Consider the following 23,541-nt stretch of genomic DNA (forward strand, 5'->3'; position numbering starts at 1 on the left):
GAGCATTGGCACCCTAACTCCCGCTTGTTCAAGAGACAGCTGTCCTTCAAATTACAGCTCTTTCAGTCTGCAGCAGATTAGTTTGTTGTTTTATAGACATCAGGGAAGCCACTGCATTTAACTTAAAGGATTAGAAAGAAGTTGAAACTTATGAAAATGATAAAGTGACTGAATAAGACCACTGTAAGTAGCACTCTTCTTTTAATTCCTAAAAGGTCTAATAATTTTAGTAACAGTGCAGAGTTGCATTTAATGTCATGTAGAGAATGACGTAATAATTATACTCAAAGTGTTTTCGTGAGTTTCCTCAGTTTAAATTTGAGTGCTATACTAAGGAAATTAAAATTTGAGTGTTATACTAAGGATAGTGTTTTTAAATAAATATATAAAATGAGTTAATGCAGTTTCTTAATTTCAGATAATTTTAATAATAAATTTTAATTACAAAATAGTAGGTATTTTAAATTTTTTATATAATGTAGAAAAGACTAATATCCCTTGAGAAATTACTGGTTTCCAAATTATTTTTAAGCTTTTCTAAAATGATAGGTCCTTGTAATCAGACTTTGGTATGAATTGTAAAAGAATAAAATTCATTAAGGGAATATAATTATTGTTAACTAATATTTTATATGTAAAGCCTGTCACCTTAATTCAGAAATATGTAGGCCTTTTTGTAGAAGAAACACTTCGTATATTAATTATACTTCTTCCAGCATCTCAGCAGTCATTTTTGTTTCACTTGAGTCAGTGCTTTTTTATTCTGATTTTCTTCACTAGTTTGTGATTTTCTTTTGATTCAAATTTGTCATCTTAGTTGCATTTGATAAAGATTTTTTGGTTTTAAAGCATAGAAATTTTGTTTTACTGTGAATTTGAGATGCCAGAAAATTTGAAAGAACAATTCTAGAATGATTATATCAAGATTATAAATACAAGTGCATATCGAACTAAAAAATAGATTGGTCTATGGGGGACCAGCTACAACCTTTGTAAGTTTAATGTACTTGTGACTTTGCTTTGCTGCTTTCTTTTTCCTTGTACTTGAACTTGGTTGACTTGAGGTGGAAAGATGTCACAGATTGGTTACTTTACATACATACTGAATTTTTTCTCTGTTCATCATCATGATTCAGATTCCTAAGGACAAGAATGTATAAGCCAGTAGTATAATCTGTGTATATTACAAAATTCGTTGGCTCTTTCTTAAGTTACATTGGAAACGTTTTTTGGTGGTTTTTTTTTTTTTTTTTTTTTTGAAATTAGTTTTCTATATTGACTTCTAGCTATTGTTTTCTCTTTTCTTCCCTGTAATGTCTCCCCAACCCATGTTTTTTCCTAGCCTTCAAGATGGTCAGCAAGGCCAGCAGACCACAGCCCAGGTCAAAGTCCAGTCCCGTCCCCCTTCCCAGGCTGCAGTGCTCAGTGCTAGTGCCTCCTTGCTGGTGAGAAATGGGAGTGTCCAGTTAGAAGCATCACATGACAATGCAGCTGCTGTAGGCGGCAGCAGTTTGCACGATGAACTTGGTATGCAGGCCTTATATAATCTTGGTGATATAAAACTTTAATTTAGCAGATAATGGGTGACAGTGATTGCAGTTCTTTCCTAAGATAGTTACGTTTCAGAGCTAAGCGTAAGAGCACTTTTTATAGGATTTGCCCTGTGTGTAAGGAAAATCTGACTTGCTTTTTTCACTTTTCTGTTTCTCTCAGCCCTTAACTTTACATTTTCTTTTGAGTGTCTGTCATAGTAGCTCGTTAAAAGTATTAATAAATGTTTGTGCTTTAGTGTCCTTGTAATGATGTGGGCAATTTTATTACTTCTTGGCATTTGTACCGTGTGGCGAAATGTTGAGTTTTAACATTTATTTTGATTAAACCTTAATTTGAATTCTCTGTGCTGCAGAAAAGGCATAGATAGTTTCTAGTGGCTTTTTACTGTATAATTTTTCTTTGAGGTATTCTATATTTTACGTCAATACCTGTCATCTGAAATAGGATTTACTCTAATTCTAAATGCTGTACTCTGAGGACATCATGGCTCTATACTAATAGCAAATAACTTTTATGAAGTTTTTTCCTTTTCCTGCTAATATATCTATAAATATAAGTTATTAAATAGTTAATTCTCAGAGGGCTGGTATAGTTTAAAACCTCAGCAGTGCCTTAAAGAGATTATTTTATACTTGTTTGTTTTCTCTTTCTCTGTACAGTTCGGCTTTCTTGTGCTCAGAGTGCAGATTAAGAGCAACTTAAGTAAATATAATGAAGAAGAAAATCTTGTTATCCAAAAATATGCATTTGAAAATATTGTATTTGCTTACCGTGATTTTGTTTATCCATGTTTTAACTGTCTTTCATTTATAAAGAGAATAGTTGATGCTTCGATTAGAAAGATATATGGTATAGTGTTCCCAGATGAGGTATAATGACATTTCATATGCAATTTTTTTTTTTTTTTTTGTCTTTTTGTCTTTATAGGACTCTACCCGCGGCATATGGAGGTTCCTAGGCTAGGGGTCCAATCCGAGCTATAGCTCCTGGCCTATGCCATAGCCACAGCCATAGCAACTCAGGATCTGAGTCGTTGCACCACAACTCACGGCAATGCCAGATCCTTAACCCACTGAGCAAGGCCAGGAATCAAATCCGTGTCCTCATGGATACAGTCGGGTTTGTTAACCACTGAGCCATGACAGGAACTCCTTTATATGCTATTTATTTATTGACTCTTCTACCATTTTATAAAAATCTGTAGTTACAGAGGTAATAAAATATATATATTGATGAAAATAATCATCTTCATTAAATCTTATAGAAAGTTGAAAATGGTCATCTAAGATAATTTATGTATTAGAAACTTTGATGATTTCTAAATAAAATGAAAAGGCAATAAAACATTTTAATTTTAGAATGCTTTTCAGTTTATAATTTAAAGAGACCAGGTAGTCTATAAGGAGGGTGTTTGAGAGAGTAAGATAGACTTCAGTTTAGTTACTTATTTTAAAAATAATATTTTTTTAGTTGCAGATGTATTCAGTAAATAATATCCTTCCATTGACATTTCTCTTGAGTTAACCCCAAGTTCCTGTGAATACAGGACTTGTTAATTTTTGTGTGTAAAATTCAGTGTCACTGTCCATTGATGATATGGTAGTAGATTGGCTGAAATAAAAGGCTTAGTTTTTATGTATTTTGGATTTTTAAACTTTTCTCAAAGAAAAAATTGAAATAGGTGATTTTCCTCTAAAAATTCTTTATTTGCTCAAAAAAACCTAAGTGAGATTTAATTATGAAGTTCCATCCTAGGGCCACATGCAGATTATTGAGAATATGTACTTATCATCTGTCTAGATAGTTCTGAAGATAAAAGCTTCTTCTGATTGGAGGTGATTTTAGCATCTGCTGGTCAATATTCAGAATATTCTCTTGAAATTTAGATTTTATCTTTCATGTATAACTGCCTTCTGATAGTTCTTGGCCTGTGGTTGTTGAATGCTGCCAAATTGAGTGCTTAGTATCACTTAGCACAGAACACACAATCAGTGGACAGTGTATACCTGCTTGTTTCATAGTATGTAATGTTGGCCAAAGAAGATTCTAAAAATGAACTGCGCTTGCACTTGAAGGAATTGGTAGAGACACTGGTTTTTATAATCTCTTCCACTAGAATATTTTTTGTCTCATGGTTTAATTTTCTGTGTGATTTTAATTAACAGTAGTAAGGTAATTTTGTGTGAGTAAGTTGGGTATATAAAATAAATGAATGAAGAGTTCCCTTCGTGGCGCAGTGGAAACGAATCCAACAAGGAACTATGAGGTTGCGGGTTCGATCCCTGGCCTTGCTCAGTGGGTTAAGGATCCTGTGTTGCCGTGAGCCGTGGTGTAGGTCGCAAACGTGGCTTGGATCCCGAGTTGCTGTGGCTATGGCTGGCAGCTACAGCTCCGATTAGACCCCTAGCCTGGGGACCTCCATAGGCCACCAGTGCAGTCCTAAAAAAACAAAAAAGAAAAAAAGATGTTATATGTATTATAGACTACTCTGAAACATTTGGGACTATGTCTTTAAGTAGTTATTACTGTAAATACAAAGTCAAGACAGCTTTAAGGATTCTTGAGTCTATATTTAGTCTCTTAGTTAACGGTAGATGATTTTCATTCATCTAAACAAAAAATTATATTCTTTTTTTTTGCAACAACCTTGCTCTTGTCCTTTATTGTTGTTTTTGAATACAGAGTCTATTTTTTGTACCTTATGGGAAGAAGGGCAATATAAAGTACATATAAGTGAAAGTGATACGTTTATTTTTATTGAAACAGTAAAAATACTTTAAAAGGAAGAAGTGTTAAGAGTTTTAGGAGAATATATTCTGTTTAACTTTTTTGTATAAGAATGGGAAACGCACATTCTAATTTTAACAAAAGTGCAAGTTTAGAAATACTGGAAAGTATAATGAAGAAAATTAAGTCATTTGTAACCTCATCACTCAGAGATACTCAGCATTTCCTAATTCTTTCCTTTCTGTCTTTTTTAATGCACACATGTATATACTTTCCTAAAACAGAAACTGGATCATATTGTATGAGTTTTGTGTGAGTGTATGAGTTTTGCATCTTTTTTTTTTTTTTTTTTTTTTTTTTTTGGCTTTTGCCATTTGTAGGGCCGCTCCTGCGGCATATGGAGATTCCCAGGCTAGGGGTCCAATTGGAGCTGTAGCCGCTGGCCTACACCAGAGCCACAGCAGTTTGGGATCCGAGCCGCATCTGCAACCTACACCACAGCTCACGGCCATGCCGGATCCTTAACCCACTGAGCAAGGCCAGGGATCAAACCCACAACCTCCTGGTTCCTAGTCGGATTCGTTAACCACTGAGCCACGACAGGAACTCCCTTGAGTTTTGCATCTTGATTTTTTCACGTGGCACATTTGAATTATTTACTTGTGTTATTGTTCTTTAGCTTGTTTTTAAGTGACTGCATAACATCACTGAGATCTCCATGAAAGCTAATCTAGAACAGTGGATTCTAGAGTCACACTTCCTGGCTTCAAATCCAAGCTCTCCTACTTAATGGCTGTTTGACTCTGGGCAAGTTATTTTCTCTCCTTGTGCCTCAGTTTCCTCATGTATCAAAGAGGGGAAATAATAGTACTTCATAGGTTTATGGTGGGCATTATATCTGTTAAAATATGCAAAGCAGTTAGAACAGTGCCCAGCAGTAGTAAATCAACTATATAAATAATCATTGCTATTATTATTAACATTATGTATTATAATTTAACCATTTAACTAATCCCATTGTTAGTCTTCAAGATGATTCCTGATATTTTCTGTTGTAATAAACACTCTGCTGAACATCCTTCACATAGACCTGTCTGTGCAGCTGTGATTATTTCCTTGGGATAAATATAGGGAAATGCAATCACTTGTCAAGGGGAAATAAACATTATTGGGATTTGATGTATACTCTTAATTGTTTTATGGAAAGGTTGTACCAGTTTACCCTTTATCTAGGTTTGAGAGTGTCTGTTTTATCCCCACAAATATTAAAATTAAAAATAAACCTAGGTAAAATATATATATTCTGACCCTCATTTCCTGGAAATGCTCAAAAATTTATCATTGTTAATGTGGAGAGACTAGTAGCATATCATTATTATTATTATTATTTTTATTATTATTTTGCTTTTTAGGGCCACACCTGTAGCATATGGAGATTCCCAGACTTAGGGGTTGAATTGAAGCTGTAGCTGCCAGCCTATGCAACAGCCATAACAATGTGGGATCCAAGCTATGTCTGCCACATGCACCACAGCTCATGGCAACGCTGGATCCTGAACCCACTGAGCAAGGTCAGGGATTAAACCTGCATCCTCATGGATACTAGTTGGGTTTGTAACCCACTGAGCCACTAAAGGAACTTCACTTTTTAAAGTTTTAGAGGCCTGAACTGCTCTAGGAATTTTACGAAAGGTAACAGGTACTGGTTGAGATATCTGATTTGTTACAAAGAATTCATTGAAGCACTAGATTAACTGCTTTCTAATAGTAACATTCTTTTTTCAAAAAGTTATTGGAGTAAATTTGATTTACTGTGTTATGTTAGTTTCAAGTGTACAGCAGAGTGAATCAGTTATGCACATATATGCATTAACATTAAGATGCTAAATTAAAGTTACTTAGTATGTACCTTAGTGAGAATATAGGCTAGGTTCTTAAATGAGAGACCTGCCCTCCCTCATCACCCTTCAGTGACTGAAATAAAAGAGAAGTTTACATTTCCCTCTTAACAGTCTGTTAGAGCTGTCACTAGCAGATGGGTTGGTTCTCTTATCCTCCACCATGGCTTCCCCACCTGGTCCTAAGTGGCTGTTCCAGTTGTTGATATTTCCCCCTCAAAGATGAAGGTAGGGGCGGCGAGGGAGGCTAAAAAAATGTCAAAGACAGCTAGCCTTTATCTTTCAGATTGTAACTTCATCTTCTGTGGGCTCATATGTAGTCACATGACAACTTCTAATTGCTAGAGAGGCTGGGAAGTGTCTCTAAGCAGATAGACATAGGCTCAGCTGAAATTCAGTAAGGGGAAGGTCCTGTTTTTTTTAATTATTTTTTTTATTTTGTGGTTTTTATTTTTTCCATTATAGTTGATTTACAGTGTTCTGTCAATTTCTAGTGTATAGCAAAGTGATCCAGCCATATATATATATATATATATATATATATGTATATATATATTCTTTTTCTCACATTATCCTCAGGTCCTGTTTTTAAAAGGAATAAGGAGAAGATGAATACTGGAGATCAGTCTTCAGTCTTTGCCACTTAATTATGTTTGCCATTTGTTGTAAGACAGTAAGCACTTCGGTAAGACAAAGATCAGTGACCTACTAGAAAAGTTGAGAGTTCAAAGAAGTGGCTTGCAGTTATGGGCAGACAGCTAAATTTTTGTTCATAGTTTTTTAAATTGCAATTAAAAACAGGATTTTAATTTTTTTTTTTAAATCCCTTGAATGTGTAGTGATGTCCTTTGTTGGAAAGGGTCTGGAGAAATAGACCACTTAAACATTGGGCATTTTTGGAGGGCAACTTAGAACGATAGATCCAAAATGCCTATATACCCACAAGTTTCACAAAGATGCAAAAATGTATGTACATGGATATTCATTGTAGCATTATTTGTAATTTTGAAAAACTTTATCTAAATGTCTGTTACTAGAGAACCCTTGCTGTATTATTTATCAACATAGTGGAATATTCAGAACTTGTTACATCTGTGTTACTGGCATGAACAGTTAAGCTATTTAGTAAACAAAAGAAGTAAATTTTAAAAGGTGTATTTGAAGAGAATGACTCATTTGTCATGGGACAAAAATGTAGATAGAAATTGTTCAGAAGAACACAAACACTGCCCTTGGCAGTAGCTTTCTCTGGGGAGTGGAGAACTTTCTTCATTGTATGTACTACTTTTGAATCCTTTGATGCATCGTATTTTGAAAATGAAACAAAAATGAAACAACAAATGTCATTCACTCTCCAAAACCTTTATTAGTAACTTCCGGAAATTTCTCTGACCGCATGCTGTGTCATATTCATCCATGTACTTAGTCTTTTACCTGACTGGTCTTTTTTTTTTTTTTTTCCTTTGTTTTTAAATCAGTTCACTGACATGTAATTTAGGCAGGATAAACCGCATCCATGTAACATCTACAATTTGAAGTTTTAACTGATGTGCACACATGTGAAATACCACAATCAAGATACAGATAATATCGATTGTCTTCAGAAGATTTTTTGTGCCCCTCTTGCAGGCCATCCCTCCTCAGCTCTGGCCACAGGCTTCTGCTTCGTGCTTTATATCATTATGTTTTTCCCTCTCCTAGAAGTTCATATAAATGCAGGCACACAGTATGTGGCCTTTTGTGTTTAGTTTTGCACTTAGCATGATGCTTCTGAGATTGATCGTGGTATTGCATGTGTTAGCAGTTTGTTCCTTGTTTCTGAGTATTTCATTGTCTGAGCTTCCTGTATATTGTGTATTCATTCATCTATTAACGGACAAGTTTGTGTTGTATCCACGTATTGGCTATTGTGAATAAAATGTCTAAACTTTTCAAAAATAGTTTTATATTCCCACCAGCATGTGTAAGAGTTCCAGTCTTTCCTATCCTCGCTGACATTTGCTGTTGGCCTTTTAAATGTAATTAGCCCTGGTGGATGGGTGATGGTATCTCATTGTGGCTGAAACCTGGGTTTTTCTCTTATGACCAGGGATGATAAGGATTTTTGGATGTGTTTTTGGTTATATGTATGTTGTCTTTTGTGACATGTGTCCAAATCTTTTCCTCCCTTTTGAAATATGGCTGTTTGTCTTATTATTGACATGCAAGAGTTCTTTCGATATTTTAGATACAACAGATTTGTCAGTTACAAATTACAAGTGTTTTCTCTCATTCTGTGACTTTTTGTTTATCTTATCATTTGTAATATCATTAATGTCTTGTTATGGACGCTTTTACCAAGAGAAGGGGGATTTGTCCCTTTGCAAGAATTATGAGATGATGATGGATTTATTTATGCCAGCATATGAACTTGTACATTGACTTCTGGAAAGTTCACCTGAGCTGGGGATTAGGCAAAATGAATTAAGGCATGTTACGTTAAGTCAGAAATAAAGAACAGTGACCATGACAGTAAAATATATCAATATATAGAAATCTTTCCTACTGTTACCAAGCAGTGAACTTAATCTGCCTTTCCTTACCAATCCTCAAAAGCTCTTTTCTAAACCAACCTCTTGCTTCTCATACTTGTCCTTTTTCTTATTCTTCTCCTGTTTTGAAAACCTAGCACAGTGTTGCACATCCCAGGAAGAAGGATTGGTTCTCAATATTGAAACTTTGAATTATTAGTAACTCGATTTCAAACATTCAGCGCAAGAATTAGATAGGTTTTAGAATACTTAAGGGTTTTTGGTAGGACAGAAGTTAGCAGACTGTGACCTGGAGGCTAAATCCAGCTTGATGCTTGTTTTTGTAAGTGAAGAAAATAAATATTTATATTTTGGGTTTTTTGCAGCTATTTTCACACTGTAATGGCAGATTTGAACTGTTGCAACAGACACCATCTGACTCACAAAGCCTAAACTATTTATTATCTGGCCCCTTACATGAAGTTTGCTGACCCCTCGTCTAAGGAGAAACAGGTCCATTAACCTATAAGCAGCAGTAAAATGAGTCGTTTCTGTCTGATTGAAAACTCACATTTCCTCAGAGTTCATAGGCACCACTCATAATAAAGGAGGTGCTATCCAAGAAACTGAGCTTGTCAAGACCTTTTTTCTTAAAAGTGCTGCAATATATTCGTTGAAATGACATTATGAACACAGTACTCATCGCCATCAGAAAAAGGCAGTTTTTAGTACTTAAGTTAGTTATATAGATGTTTGTAGTCCCTTAGTTATCTTCTAAAAACGCTTTGTAAAGCTGTCTCCCTTGAATCTGTCTTTGCTCTTGTAGCCCCTCTTTGCCCTAAGGGTAATATGGAAAGTGAGAAGTCATGCAGTGTGTGAAGGTTAGGCTTGGGGCTGGGTCCCAAGGAAAATGGGTTGGGGAGAGATGTTTTTGGAAGGAAATCTCCAAGAAATTTAAGAAGCCTTTTTTTGGTGTTGATACTGCAAAGATTAGAAAAACCCTAAGATGATTTGTCCTCCTACAAACCACTTCTTTCTGAGATACATATGTAAAATGAAAGTGACATTAAGAATGCAATAAGTGGGAGTTCCCATGGTGGCTCAGTGGAAGCGAATCTGACTAGCATCCATGAGGATGCAAGTTCAATCCCTGGCCTTGCTCAGTGGGTTAAGGATCCAGTGTTGCCATGAACTGTGGTATAGGTCACAGATGTAGCTTAGATCCTGCGTTGCTGTGGCTAGGCTGGTGGCTACAGTCTTGATTCAACCCCCAGCCTGAGAACTTCCATTTGCTACGGGGCAGCCCTAAAAAAAAAGAAAAAAAAAAAGGCAAAAAAACCCCAAAAGAATGCAATAAGTGTTTCTTTAGATCTTTATTCACTTAACTTTGTGTTATGTGGCAAAGATTTTTATCGATAGGACTAATTGGACATTCTCATTAATTTCCATGTCTTTTACCAGTGTTTTTTCCAGTGTTTATTTTGATTTTGTCTGCTCTGTCATGCGTGGCTTCAGGGAAATGCTTCGGATGTCCTTCTTCTCTAAGTTAGAATTCAATTTTATTCATCTTCTTGTGGTTCATCACTTATTTATTGATCTGTGGTTATTTGAAATTCTCCTACCTCAAAAAAATGGGTAATTTAATTTTTTGTAGACAGTAGCAGTCATTATTGAATATCTGAAACAGAAATACCACATACCTTAACTTTTTCTTTATCACAGAGATGCTGTATCATGGCCAATATCATTATTAACTCTGAAATTCCAGCCTCCAGTCTTGTTTATTTTGTCAGAAATTAGTGTTTTTCTTTTAAAATCATTATAAAGCCATACTCTTATATATAATTAATTATGATCTGGGAGTTGAATTATGATGAGTTTACTTTATAAGCATAATACATGGGAGGAGAACATATTTCATTGATGTTCTACTTTCTTCCCAATTTATGTTCATTAAAAATAATATTTAAATTGAAGTGTTTTTCTTAATACAGAATATTCTATCAGAATTATTAATAAGGGTACATTTACTTACTAGTTAAGAAAGGTTAACTATGACTATGGTTTTAATCACAAATGAGATACATGTAAAATTGTTATGTATGCTAAAAAGATTTAAGATACTCTTAATTTTTATAAACCAATAATAGCAATATGTACTTATTTCTATTTCTTTGTTTTTGTTTTTGTGATTGTTTTTGTTTTTTTGCTTTTTAGGGCTGTACCTGCTGCACATGGAAGTTGCTGGGCTAGGGGTCACATTGGAGATGTAGCCACCAGCATCTGCAGCCTACCTCACAGTTCATGGCAACATCAGATCCATTAACCCACTGAGGGGGGCCAGGTTTCAAACCCACGTCCTCATGGATACCAGTCGGGTTTGTTATCACTGAACCACAACAGGAACTCTTATTTTGGTTATTTTTAAAGGTGTCTTTGGTAGATTATTGTATTAATATATTAAAATGTTACTTTTTTTCACTGAAACCTTAAGCTAAACACTTTAGTGTCATTTTTTTTTTTTTCTGCATTAGTTCCTGAATAAAATGTGTTACTTTTTGAAGTCCTGTCAGTTGCCAAGCCTGATGATATAAGGGGAACATAGAATCTGTTCTTTTGGTGGAGTTAAGTTGGTGGAGTTAAGCTGAAGCCTTAATACAGGTTAATTTGTTCTGACATGTGCCATGTGTGTTTTTATGACCCTAAATATGTTTGTAAAGTTAGAAGGTAGACAAAAGCTTAAGAAAAAAAAAAAGCACTGTTGAAGTCATGCACATTTGTTGAAATTATGACTGCCCTTTTCTTAGACATATTTTATGCCTTAAGTTGCTTAATTTTATTATTTGTTAGTCATTTGTTTACATGCATTCAGAGTTATAGCTTTATGTCGTAATAAAACCACTCAATTTTTCCAGCTTTCTTTCTGTCTACAACTTTTGGGGGAGAATGCTTTATTTTTATTTTGCTTTGTTTTTATTTAAAATGCATGTATTTCTATATGTTTCATACTAAACAGCTGTACATAAAGGGCAACATAGTTACATTAATGACAGTCATATTTTACTGATTCATTTGAGAATAACAAAGAGTAATGTTTTAGTTGATTTCAGTTGCATAAGAGATATTATCAGATCCCAAGAATAGGACTTATACTACTCAGAATCCATGGAATGCATAAATACTTAGGATATACTCCAATAATATAAGTTATATTGAATACAGAATTAACTTATTTCTAAAATATAAACATATTATGTGATACAAACACAAATGTTGATGCATTCCATTTTTACTGGATTTCACTCAGTAGCCAAGCCTTCCCCACTGTTACTCTGTGATTTAGTCATTTAATATGGTTTTATAATTCTTCTGCATTTAAGCAAGCTGTGATTTTGATCAGGTGTTTCTTTTCTGCTAATGTAAGTTAATTGTGGTTTGCACAGCCAATCTTTGATTTTCCATGCTGAGTAAGGAAAGAGCACAGCATAAAACATGACAATTTAAAAATAATTTTAAAATCTCAGTCAAGGCAGTATTTAAAATTTTTTCTTTACTGACAATTTCTGCAGCCACTTGTCACCTCAAAAAACTGTATTATTTCATTTTGGTTTCTTTTTAAGGTGACAAGAGTGAATGACTCATGCCTAAAAGACAGGGGGATAAAAAGCAGTTTTAGATAACCCATATGCTGAATAATCCTCCCTTGAAAAATAAGAAATGAGCTGAGCATTTCACAGAATGCTTTTTTCTAATTTATCTCATGAATATTCTGACCAAAAAAAAAAACCCTGCTACTATAGAAAACACCCTAATAAGATAAATATTTTCATATTGTGTCTATGACCCATAGAAAGTACTCAAATAATCCTATTTAATAAATTACTTTTTCAGATTCTAGTCCTCCTAAAGAATGAAATTAATAGTTGAAATGTGCTGCAAATCCTTGGTTATATTACTAGTGTATTATAGGGGCCTTTTGTTGCCATTTTTCAAGGATTTTACTTAAGTAAAAATTCTTGTTGTATACTGTTTTCATTGCAGTCATGGAAGAGAAATCTTTTAGTATTGTCGTCAAGTTGAAATTGCCCTTTAGATTTCTCATATTTGTAACCTCAGTAATTCTAGCTAGTGAAACAAAAACCTTATACATACTCAAAAGACAAGCTGGACTAGATCCAAACAGTTGAAGTTATATTCCTCATCTTATTGCTCTGCTGGAAATTTATATTCATTTATTTATGCTCTCAACGCACCACTGGTATGACTACCATGGATCTTCAAGGTGAAGAATGCATTTCAGACAGTATTCAGATTCTCAGAAAATCTTTTTTCTTATAGAGTTCATTTTAAGGGAGTTTTTTTTAAAACTTATATTCCTTTGCAACCAATACAATTTCTAAACCTTTTGTTGGTTTTGTAGATAAATGGCTATAGCATGCGTTCCTCAGTTTTTTCATAGAGTTCTTATAAAATCATACAGCTAGTAATGTTCATTAAATACTGTAATTTAATTATCACTAACATTATTATCCTTCATTCATTGAACTTCCTTAGATTCGTTTTGATACTTTATTCCTTCTTAAAAGTAAAGCGAAACTGAAAAACCTCTAAAGGTAATCACCCAAATTTGTTTTCATGCAGTTTGAGCTATCTTAAAACTTAAGCAGCCCTCCAGATGGTCACTCACCACTTGTTCATTAATGGTTGGGTGACTTTTAAACATTAAATTTGTATTATTACAGAACTGAGAATGTGCAGGGAGGAGAAAAGAGGCGGTTAATATTGCAAAGCTGACTTAAATCACTTTTAACCCTTGATTATGTATATTGACATTTTACGCCCTTGTTTAGCTTTCCTTTTCAATTCATGTCATGCTGAATTACATGTAGATCATTGTTTTCTTAGTATTTTAGAAAAAGAAGTTATAGTACATTTTCTTAAATTGTAGCAAGTTTAAAATTAGTGTTTCATGAAGGAAAATTTCTGAGTATTCTAATGGCTTTTTTAAAAAAATCATTTATTTGCTAGGTAAGTTCTCTTCTACACTTTATGAGACTGGTGGCTGTGATATGTCACTTGTGAATTTTGAACCAGCAGCAAGAAGAGCGTCCAATATCTGGTATGTGTGAATTCATATTAGGAGAGTGTATGTCCTTGCCTGTTTAAAGTTTGTAAGCCTTGAGTTCCCGTCATGGCTCAGTGGTTAGTGAACCCGACTAGCATCCATGAGGATGCGGGTTCGATCCCTGGCCTTGCTCAGTGGGTTAAGGATCCGGCATTGCAGTGAGCTGTGGTGTAGGTCACAGACACGGCTCGGATCCCCTCGTTGCTGTGGCTTGCAGCTACACATTGGACCTCTAGCCTGGGAACCTCCACAGGCCATGGGTGCAGCCCTAAAAAGACAAAAATACCAAAATAAATAAATAAACAAAATATAGTTTGTAAGCCTTGAGATGGAAAAGTTATTTGGGGAGTTCCCTGTTGTGGCTCAGCAGGTTAAGAATCCAACATAATGTTTGTGAGAATGCAGGTTGGATCCCTTGCCTTGCTTAGTGGGTTAAGGATTCGGCATTGCTGCAAGCTGTGGCATAGGTCTCAGATGTAGCTCAGATTCAATATGGCTGTGGCATAGGCTGGTAGCTGCAGCTCTGATTCGATCCCTAGCCTAGGAACTTCATATGCTGCAGGTGTGGTCCTAAAAAGAGGGAAAAAATCAAGAAAGAAAAGTTATTTTTAAAACGTTTGTTGTATTGGCTTAAATAAATTGTCATTTGGCATTTATTGCCAAAGAATTAAAGTAGAATTTTTTTGATGTGGAAAAAGGAAGTCATTCTTTTTTTTTTTAAATGGGAGTACCCATGGCATATACAAATTCCAGGGCTGGGGATTGAATCCAAGCCACAGCTGCGACCTACATTGCCTCTGTGACAGTGCCGGATCCTTTAACTTGCTGTGCTGAACTAGGGATCAAACCTGTGCCTTTGTAGCAATCACAGCCACTGCAGTTGGATTCTTAACCCACTGCACCACAGCAGGAACTCCAGAAAGTCATTATTCTTAAAACAAAAGCTATTGTGTGTCTTAAATAATTAAGTAAAAATTTTCTGTAGCTCTTAATGTGAAACAGTGGTTTCCTATAATTTCAAATTTAAATATATATATATATTTACATATATATATATATAGTAGGATTGAAAAAACTTACTAAATATTTATACAACTAAATTCAAACCCATCCATTTTCTTTCTTTGTATAATTTCAAATTTTTATTTTTGTGTAAGGGTTTTAGTCAGGTGTCTTTTTAAATGATCATCTTTTATTTATTTTAAAATATGTTTACTACCAGCTATAAGAAGGAGGAATTTCTTAAAATATGGGTCATGTATTGGATTTCGTTTCTTTTCTTCCCTCAGGAAGAAATTATATAAGATAACTTTGAAGTTAGGAGAAAAGCAAATAAGAAATAGGAATTTTGATAACATAGTCAATTGATTATAACAGAATCAATTATAATTTAGAATGTTTTAAATTTTTTCTGAAATTTTAATCTTAAGTTACTGCATTGAAATTCATTATTGATTGATTAGTTCACTTTTTTTCCCACAGAGGTTATTTGATTCTTATTTTAGGACTTCTGTTTAATAATGGGAGGTTTAAATACCACCTATTTAAATACAGCCTGTTTAAATGGTATACATATATGGACAGTTCACTTAGTTTTTTCAGTTTTGAGGGGCTATTTAAAGTAAAGGATCTTGTGGTCACTTACCATGCTGAAAAGAGAACATTTAGAAAACTATACTCTTTAAGCTCCTTCAGTCCAGTTTCGAATTCATCCCCTCAAAAATGACTGAATTGTAGTGTTTAGATGATTTTGTAACAGTGGAAGCAATAGGAGGATGAAGTAGTGGGAGCACTTAATTGTGTTTAATATGATTGAAGTTAAGAACAATTCCTTACACCATAAATGTGGTAAAGGTCTCAAGTTTGAAATCTAAACTTGACTGAACTGTAGAAACTGAATTGTCATGTTCTAGGCTATTACATCATAGGTAAATTTATTGCAACTCCTGGCAATATTTTAATTGCTTTCTTAAACAATTTTCACAAGAACCTTGTGGTAGAGGTACTCTTAACCTATGTTATCAATGAGGAAACTGAGGTATAAAAAGGTTAGATAGTTTGTTCAAGAGCTCATTCAGTTAATGAAGGGATTTAAATATAGATGGTCTGACCCAGAGGCTATGCACCTACTCACAACTCTAGGAAAATTCAGTTTTATATTTTGAAGTTTACATGGCAAAGTGAAGACAGTGTAAATATCCTATAATTGTTAATGGATTTATTTTCCTTTCTACTACTTGACAAGCTGTTTACTTCCTAAAGTCTTTTTCATTTTATTTTAGTGACACGGATTCTCATGTATCCAGTTCTACCTCAGTTCGATTTTATCCACATGATGTGGTAGGTTTTCCTTTATTTTTATGAAATGATGTATTTTTAGATTGAGTAGCTATGCGAATCAGAAAATTGGTGAAGTTATAAGCTGTCAATTTTGTTGAAAACTATGGCAAAATCACCTTTGCTGTCCCATGGAGGATCTCTTCTTAAAGTCCTTTGTCAAGAAACAAACATATACACCATGAAGTTTAATTAGCTATATATGAATCAGTAATTATACTTTTGAGGATATGTAAAGGTCTATTTTACTTATCAGGGTCATAGTCTGGTTGTGCCATTTTTAATGGTGTCATTTAAAACTGCACTGTGAATAGTATGATTTTGGTACCATCATCTAACTGTTGGTTAACTATTAGTTATTTGTATGCTAGTGTGTGTGTGTGTGTGTGTGTGTGTGTGTAGCTTAATGATGATATCACTGTATAAAAATATCAGGAGATACAGTGAGGATATTTTAAAAATATAACATTGCCTTTGCCATCAAGATGTATACATTGAGGTTAGAAAAGCTAAAACAGATGAAATCCTTATTAACAATGTATAAGACATATGTGTAGATTAAATTTAGTGCCAAAAGGATTAATTATTAATGGTTTCCTGAAGATAATAAGTTTTGAGCAGGGTTTTAAAAATCAGTAATGGAATTGGCATTGAACAATAGTTTTCAACATTTGGTAGTATCTGGAAATATTTTTGCTTGTTACAACTGGAAGAATGCTGTCGGTATCTAGTGGATAGAAGCCAGAGATGCTGTGAAACATTCTACAGTGGAAAGCTCAGCACCCACAACAAAAAATTATCTGGCTGAAAATACCTGTAGTGCCAAGATTGAGAAACTCTGGCATAGAAGATAAGGGGGAAAAGTGTTTGGGGATGTATTTGTCAATGCTTAGAGATAGAAATGGCTGTTATATGTAAGAAACACATTTAGAAAATACTTGACTATACTCCCGTGTGAGTTTGAAAAGTAAAGACTGACCCTACTTTTTTGCTGCAGTATATTCAGGAAACTCTGTAGGAAAGCAAAATGATTACATTCGTTCCAGGGGATTGGTCCCTGGACCCTGTGAGGATATCAAAAATTCCTGTATGCTCAAGTCCTTTATATAAAATAGCACAGTAGTATTTTCCACTGTTAAATGGTGTAGGAGCCTTGAGAAAGTAAAATGCTGGCTACTGCTCTGCTAGAGGCAATAAACTTTTGATTCTTTCAGAGGAAGGGGAAACTGGTGAACTGATGAATGGATAGGTTGAAACTAAAAAATACATTGTGGGAATATCCTGTATAGCCATAGATGAGCAGCCAAAACAAAAATAAAGGGGGTGTGGGAGGGATTTGAAAAACCGGTAACAGTGACAAGAGACTGTAGGAAGAGTTGAGAGTTGAAGGCATTGAATCCAATGCAGAAGAGCTTAGATTTCACATGGTAGAGAAGAGGTTTGTGGCTTAATGAGTAAAGAAATGGGGCCAGGAGAAGAGAAGCCAGTAATGATTCACTCTCGGTGATTTTAACGGATTCACTAGCTATGCCATCATAAAATGCTGAAATTTCAAATGCTTCCTAATAAAATCTTTCTCAAATGCCTGTCAGTTGATTTGCTTTGTTGTCGTTCACATCCCTTTTTGTTACCTTTTGTTAGTTTCTACTGATCATAAAATATCCTCAAGAGTGGACTGGTGTAGAGAGTTAAGAGGGCTTAGATAATCTGCAGATTGATTGGGTAGCCCTTGAATCATGATGTGATTGCAGATATTTTAAGCCTTTCAATGCTGATTTTCTTTTAGCTCTCTCTTCCACAGATTCGATTGAATAGACTATTGACCATCGATACAGATTTGTTGGAGCAACAAGACATTGACCTAAGCCCTGACTTGGCAGCTACTTATGGTCCAACAGAAGAAGCTGCCCAAAAAGTTAAACATTATTATCGCTTTTGGATCCTGCCCCAGCTGTGGATCGGCATTAACTTTGACAGACTCACACTTTTGGCCCTGTTTGATAGGTGAGACTATAATGTTATATTAAAGATTTGTGCAGGAGTTCCCACCATGATGCAGTGGGTTAAGAGTCCGACTACAGTGGCTTAGGTCGCTGTGGGCACGGGTTCAATCCTCAGCCCAGTACAGTGGGTTAAAGGATTCAGAGTTGCAGCAGCTGCAACATAGTCCCTGGCCCAGGAACTTCTATATGCTGCAGGTGTGGCCATAAAATTCAAACAAACAAAACAAAGATAGGTGCATATTTTATTTTTAAATTGAAATGTCCCAAATTGCCCATTGAGGTTTTGACTTGGTTTCCACGTTGGAAAGTATTTTTTATTTTGGTTCTCTTGAAATAAAATTTAAGTTAACAGGGCTCCCATTGACTCTTTAGAATTCATTAAAAACTTTTTGTGGTAATTTTAATATATTTATTTTAAAAATCTTTTTTGTCATTAAAAATCATGCAGTTGTACCTAAAAGCCAGAGATAATAAGGTTACATGTAATATGATTCTAAATGTAAAAGGTATAAAAGGAAGCTTCTATTTCCCAGCACTAGTCTTAATAGTAAACAACATTAGTCAATTATGAACTCATTGACCAAATGCCACTTCCGGTCAGCAGGGAGTAATAAAAACTGGATTTAATCTCCCATCAGAAACAATGAAAAAAAAGATAAAATGCACAGAACAATGGTTTTCTAGTCACTGGAGATAAGATAGCAAAGGATGGTGATTCCTGAGAATGGGAAGTAAATTATGTGAACACTACAGTTGCCCAGCTTACTGCCTTAAGAGAGTTTCCAGGCTGTGATACTGAAGAGGTAGAGACCAGCAAACTTGCTGAGTTGAGGAGATGGAGCTAAAGGTACAGGGAGACTAGAGCAGCTGGAGCCCTTAAGACAACACCAGAAAGAGGATTGCTGCTCAGAGAGAGAACCTCCGAGATTCGTAGTGGGTCTCCTCAACTATTGAACAGAGTTTTGGTAACAGAATGTATGTGAATAGACGAACTGAGGCCAGGGCAAGATTGATGCGAAAGAGATAAAGGAACAGTGCCGGGCGCACAGGGCTGGGAATGGTGCATATCCTCACCCTCCAAATTGAAGAAACTTATTTTCATGGTGCAATATGTAGAGTACTCAGAAAAAATCTTGCATTAAAAGTGGAGAGTATTTAGCCCTAGCTAAAATGAGAACTGCTCCAGACCCACCTAGCAAGTCATAAAAGTAAGACCTGGAAGGATCAGACTGTTTCCAGGTAGTATCACAAAGCTCAAGAAGATTTATAGAAGTCCAGGAATTCTTACCACATAAAAAGATTCACAATGTCCAACATCCAGGCATTGGTGATACAGGGGTGAGCATAGCTGCTTTCCACAATGTCTAGCATCCAGCCAGAGATTACCAATCCCACAAGGAAATGACAGAATGTGATTTATAGTGAGGGAAATAATGAGTCCATCAAACCCAACCTGTCGCTGTCACTGATATTAGAAGTAGCAGTCACAGACATGAAAACAGTTAAAACTGTACTTTACATGTTAATAAAAGGTAAGTAGAGATATGGAAGATATAAAAAAAGACCCAAGTCAGACTTAGAGATGAAAACTAAAGTGTCAGAGGAAAACTCAAATGTTAGAGATGAAAAATGCTGTGGATAGGATTAATGGTAGACATTACAGAAGAAAATATTAGTGAAATTGAAAACATGGCAATAGAAACTATCAAAAATGAAACAAAGTAAATGGATCAGAATGGATCATAGACCTAAATGTAAAATCTAAAACATGAAATTCAGAAAAAAAACAGAAAATTTTTGTGACTTTGGGTTAGGCAGAATTGCTCAGATGTGACATCAAAAATGATATCAGAAACTAACAGGAGTTCTGGTTATGGCTCAGCGGCTGAAGGACCTGACATTGTCTCTGTGAGGATATGGATTCAATCTCTGGCCCTGCTCAAAGAGTTAGGGATCTGGCATTGCCACAAGGTGCAGCATAGGTTGCGGGTGTGGCTTGGATCAGCTGTCACTGTGGCTGTGGTGCAGGCCAGCAGCTACAGCTCTGATTCGACCCCTAGACTGGGAAGTTCCATATGCCATAGGTACAGCCATAAAAAGGAGAAAAACAAACAACTGACAAAAGCCAAAGGGAGAGCACATGTTTGGTGATGAGCGACATGGACAGAATATAGTGTAGCAGGGCTGATGGCGATCCTTGGATTCAGCAAGTCTGGGGTTCCACAACTGCCATATAAGAACAAATGAGTATTTATTGATTTGAAAATACTACTGAACTCGTTTTAATCTGGGAGAACTGTCAAGTGAAATAGTGCAAGATGTTTGTGAAATTTATTTTTTGGTCAGTTGATTATAAATAGGGCATCCACTTAGAACAAATAAAAACTTGTCTGTGATTATAAAAGTAATTCTTTACCCATTCTAGAAAATTTAAATATGTAGAAAGATTTTAACAGAGGCCAGCCATAATTCTTCTACCTGGAGAGAACCATTATGAGTAGTATCATATTGATAGATTGTTGTTTTAAACCTTTATGTGTACGTTTTTTAAATAATAGAACTTATGTCTTCCTATACAGCTTGTGTACTGTTTTTCTTTGTACAGCAACTGTACTGAGTATGTTCCCTTGTCAGTAGATAGTCTTTAAAAATCAAGACTCTAGCACATATTTAACATTTTATAATTTTTTCCCAAGAAGTAGTGAGACAGATTCTTACTTTTTGGCATGACGTATTAAAGGTGTCTTCATTACTATTGTAGTACCTTGGGCATCATTCTGCTTCTTTCAGTGTCAGGGTAGTGAAATAGAAAACTGTCTCAGTAACTTTGATAGAGGCAGTATTGATGCTCTTTGTCAGTGTGCCTTCATTCTTAACATCTGTAAGAGCCTATATTTAAATAATTTTAGTAAGTTTTCAGATTATTTCAGATGATTTGGAGATGGGAAATGAAACCAGTGGGTACCAAAATTTGGTGACAGAAGTTCCCATTGTGGCTCAGCAGGTTAAGAACCCAGCTAGTATCCATGAGGATGTGGGTTTGATCCCTGGCCTCGCTCAGTGGGTTAAGGATCCAGTGTTGCCGTGGGCTGTGGTGTAGGTCTTGGATGCGGCTCGGATCTGGCATTGCTGTGGCTCTGGTGTAGGCTGCCAGCTGCAGCTCTAATTTGACCCCTAGCCTGGAAGCTTTCATATACTGTAGATGTGTCCTTAAAAAGCAAATAAATAAATAAAATAAAAAATGGTGACAAACTTTGTCATATAAATAACAACTGTTTACAATTTAATTTTCTATAAACTTTTGAGATTTTTGTTTTTCAGACATGTTTGTGTATCTCCTTTATTTGCCATCCAAGTTGGTTAGTTACTTGGCAACAAATTTGACAAAAAAGCAGAAGTTAAGACAAGTAAAGCTCTAAAAAAGAGATTTAAAAAAATAGAGATTGTGTTGTAATTAGAACTTCACAGTCCACTGTAGCATGCTTTATTTTCACATAAGAATTTTTGCTAGTTTTCCATCTAAACAACATACTTTCTCAAGTATGACTCAGCACCTTGTTCAAACCCAGTACCAAAACAGTCTAGCAAGCATACTATGAACTTCATGTTGATGTCTCTCCTTTTTTTCACTCTGATTCATTTCTTATATTGATAATATGCTTATAAATTTTTCTGTCTACAGAAATCGTGAGATCCTGGAAAATGTGTTAGCTGTCATCTTGGCTATTCTTGTGGCTTTTTTGGGATCTATTCTTCTCATACAAGGCTTCTTCAGAGATATCTGGGTCTTCCAGTTCTGCCTGGTGATAGCCAGCTGTCAGTACTCATTACTTAAGGTACCAGCCTCTCACTTTTCAGACTTTGGAATAATAGTTGTGTTAAATGGCAGAAGGTTTTGTATCTATTGAATTACATTAAGAAGATAATTTTTAGATTAATTTTTTTCCTTGGACATTTATATTAGATTGAGTGGGGAGCAAAAGGAACATAAAAACTTTTAAAAATAAGGATATGTAAATGAGACTTCCTAAAATTTATTTTATTTTTTTATTTTTTATTTTTTGTCTTTTTGCCATTTCTAGGGCCGCTCTTGCGGCATGTGGAGGTTCCCAGGCTAGGGGTCTAATTGGAACTGTAGCCACCAGCCTACACCAGAGCCACAGCAACGCGAGATCCAAGCATCGTCTGCAACCTACACCACAGCTCACAGCAACACCAGATCCTTAACCTACTGAGCAAGGCCAGGGATCGAACCCACAACCTTTTGGTTCCTAGTTGGATTCGTTAACCACTGAGCCACGACGGAAACTCCCTAAAAAAATTTTTTTTAATATTAAAAGAAAATATTTAGGTACTTGTTAAAAATAAGAATTTGAATTCTTGAAATTCATTTCTTTTTAATTTATCAACATTAACCCTCCTCATATTTTGTCTTTTATGTAGGTAAAATTTATTAAAAATCTATCATTAGTAAATATAATAATGTCAAAACTAGGATATGTGTTCTTTGAGGACACCAAAAGCAGAAGATTGGTGTCCCTTTGCTTTTGTTTTAAATAGCAGTTATAAAATAACAAATGTTATCAATTTCAGGCTTTCCATAGAAAAATCACAGCTTTTTACCTTCCATGCAAAATAACATAGACCGTTGCCTGTCCATTCTTAGCCAGTAAATACCCTTGCTTATACTGATTATTGGCCTGATATGTACTAGCATGCAGAACCTTCTTTCATCCTATAAACTGTTTAGTCCTGTTTGTATCGTCAACTGTTCTTTCTTTTTTCTCTCTCCTTTTATAGCTACCTTGAATAAGCCACCTGTGTCAACTGCTCCATTTCCTTAAGACCCATCCAGACTTTTTCCTCATTGCAGCACTGAAATTACAGTCTTTGTGGGCTAATAATCTCTAACTGCCAGATCTATGTTCTTTTCTTAGACTTAATTTCTATGAGTGCTGCATCATTTAAATACCTATGAGTGCTATCTTCCATTTTTATGTTTTCCTCTTTTTTTTTATATTTTAAAGTTTTAATGAATTACATTGATTTACAATGTTGTGACAATTTCTGCTGTACAACAAAGTGATTCAGTTATACTCCTCATTGTTGATCTGTGACTTTATGTCATGATTATTCTACTTTTCATATCACTTTATTTTCCTTTGTTGAAGCTTTATTCTTTTGACCACTTCTTAATTTATGAGCATACTCTAGGGTTTTATTTGACCCTCTTTTCAAAGTACAATTCCTTGCCAGTGAAGTCTTCTTTTATTACTTTCTTGTCCTTATATATGAATTACATCCAGATATATATCTTACAGTCTTCACCTTTCTTGTGAGCATTAGTCTTACATATCTAACAGGCAGCTGCGCACATTCTAAAAATG

The 23,541-nt window shown here is 35.1% G+C and overlaps 1 protein-coding gene across 16 annotated transcripts in view; it reads left to right on the forward strand.

Annotated features, from left to right (window-relative positions):
• The window catches only part of PCNX1 (pecanex 1), a 173,320-nt gene that overhangs the window by 86,554 nt on the left and 63,225 nt on the right, over window positions 1–23,541 (forward strand). For 4 of the 16 annotated variants that reach the window (XR_014811080.1, XM_021099419.2, XM_021099420.2 and 1 more), the window contains 5 exons: window positions 1,343–1,527; window positions 13,718–13,808; window positions 16,097–16,154; window positions 17,938–18,155; window positions 21,837–21,990. Coding sequence is in view for 11 of the 16 variants with exons in the window: in XM_021099419.2 (XP_020955078.2) it covers window positions 1,343–1,527; window positions 13,718–13,808; window positions 16,097–16,154; window positions 17,938–18,155; window positions 21,837–21,990 (706 nt within the window). In the remaining 5 variants the exon portion in view is untranslated. The remainder of the gene's footprint in view (window positions 1–1,342; window positions 1,528–13,717; window positions 13,809–16,096; window positions 16,155–17,937; window positions 18,156–21,836; window positions 21,991–23,541) is intronic. The other 12 variants (XM_021099421.2, XM_021099422.2, XM_021099424.2 and 9 more) reach the window with 8 other exon arrangements.

This window comes from Sus scrofa, chromosome 7, assembly GCF_054392235.1.
Source record: "Sus scrofa isolate SSC_HxYL_T2T_F1_AM1 chromosome 7, Sscrofa_HxYL_maternal_Yorkshire_Landrace_v2.0, whole genome shotgun sequence".
NCBI classification, from domain to species: Eukaryota; Metazoa; Chordata; class Mammalia; order Artiodactyla; family Suidae; genus Sus; species Sus scrofa.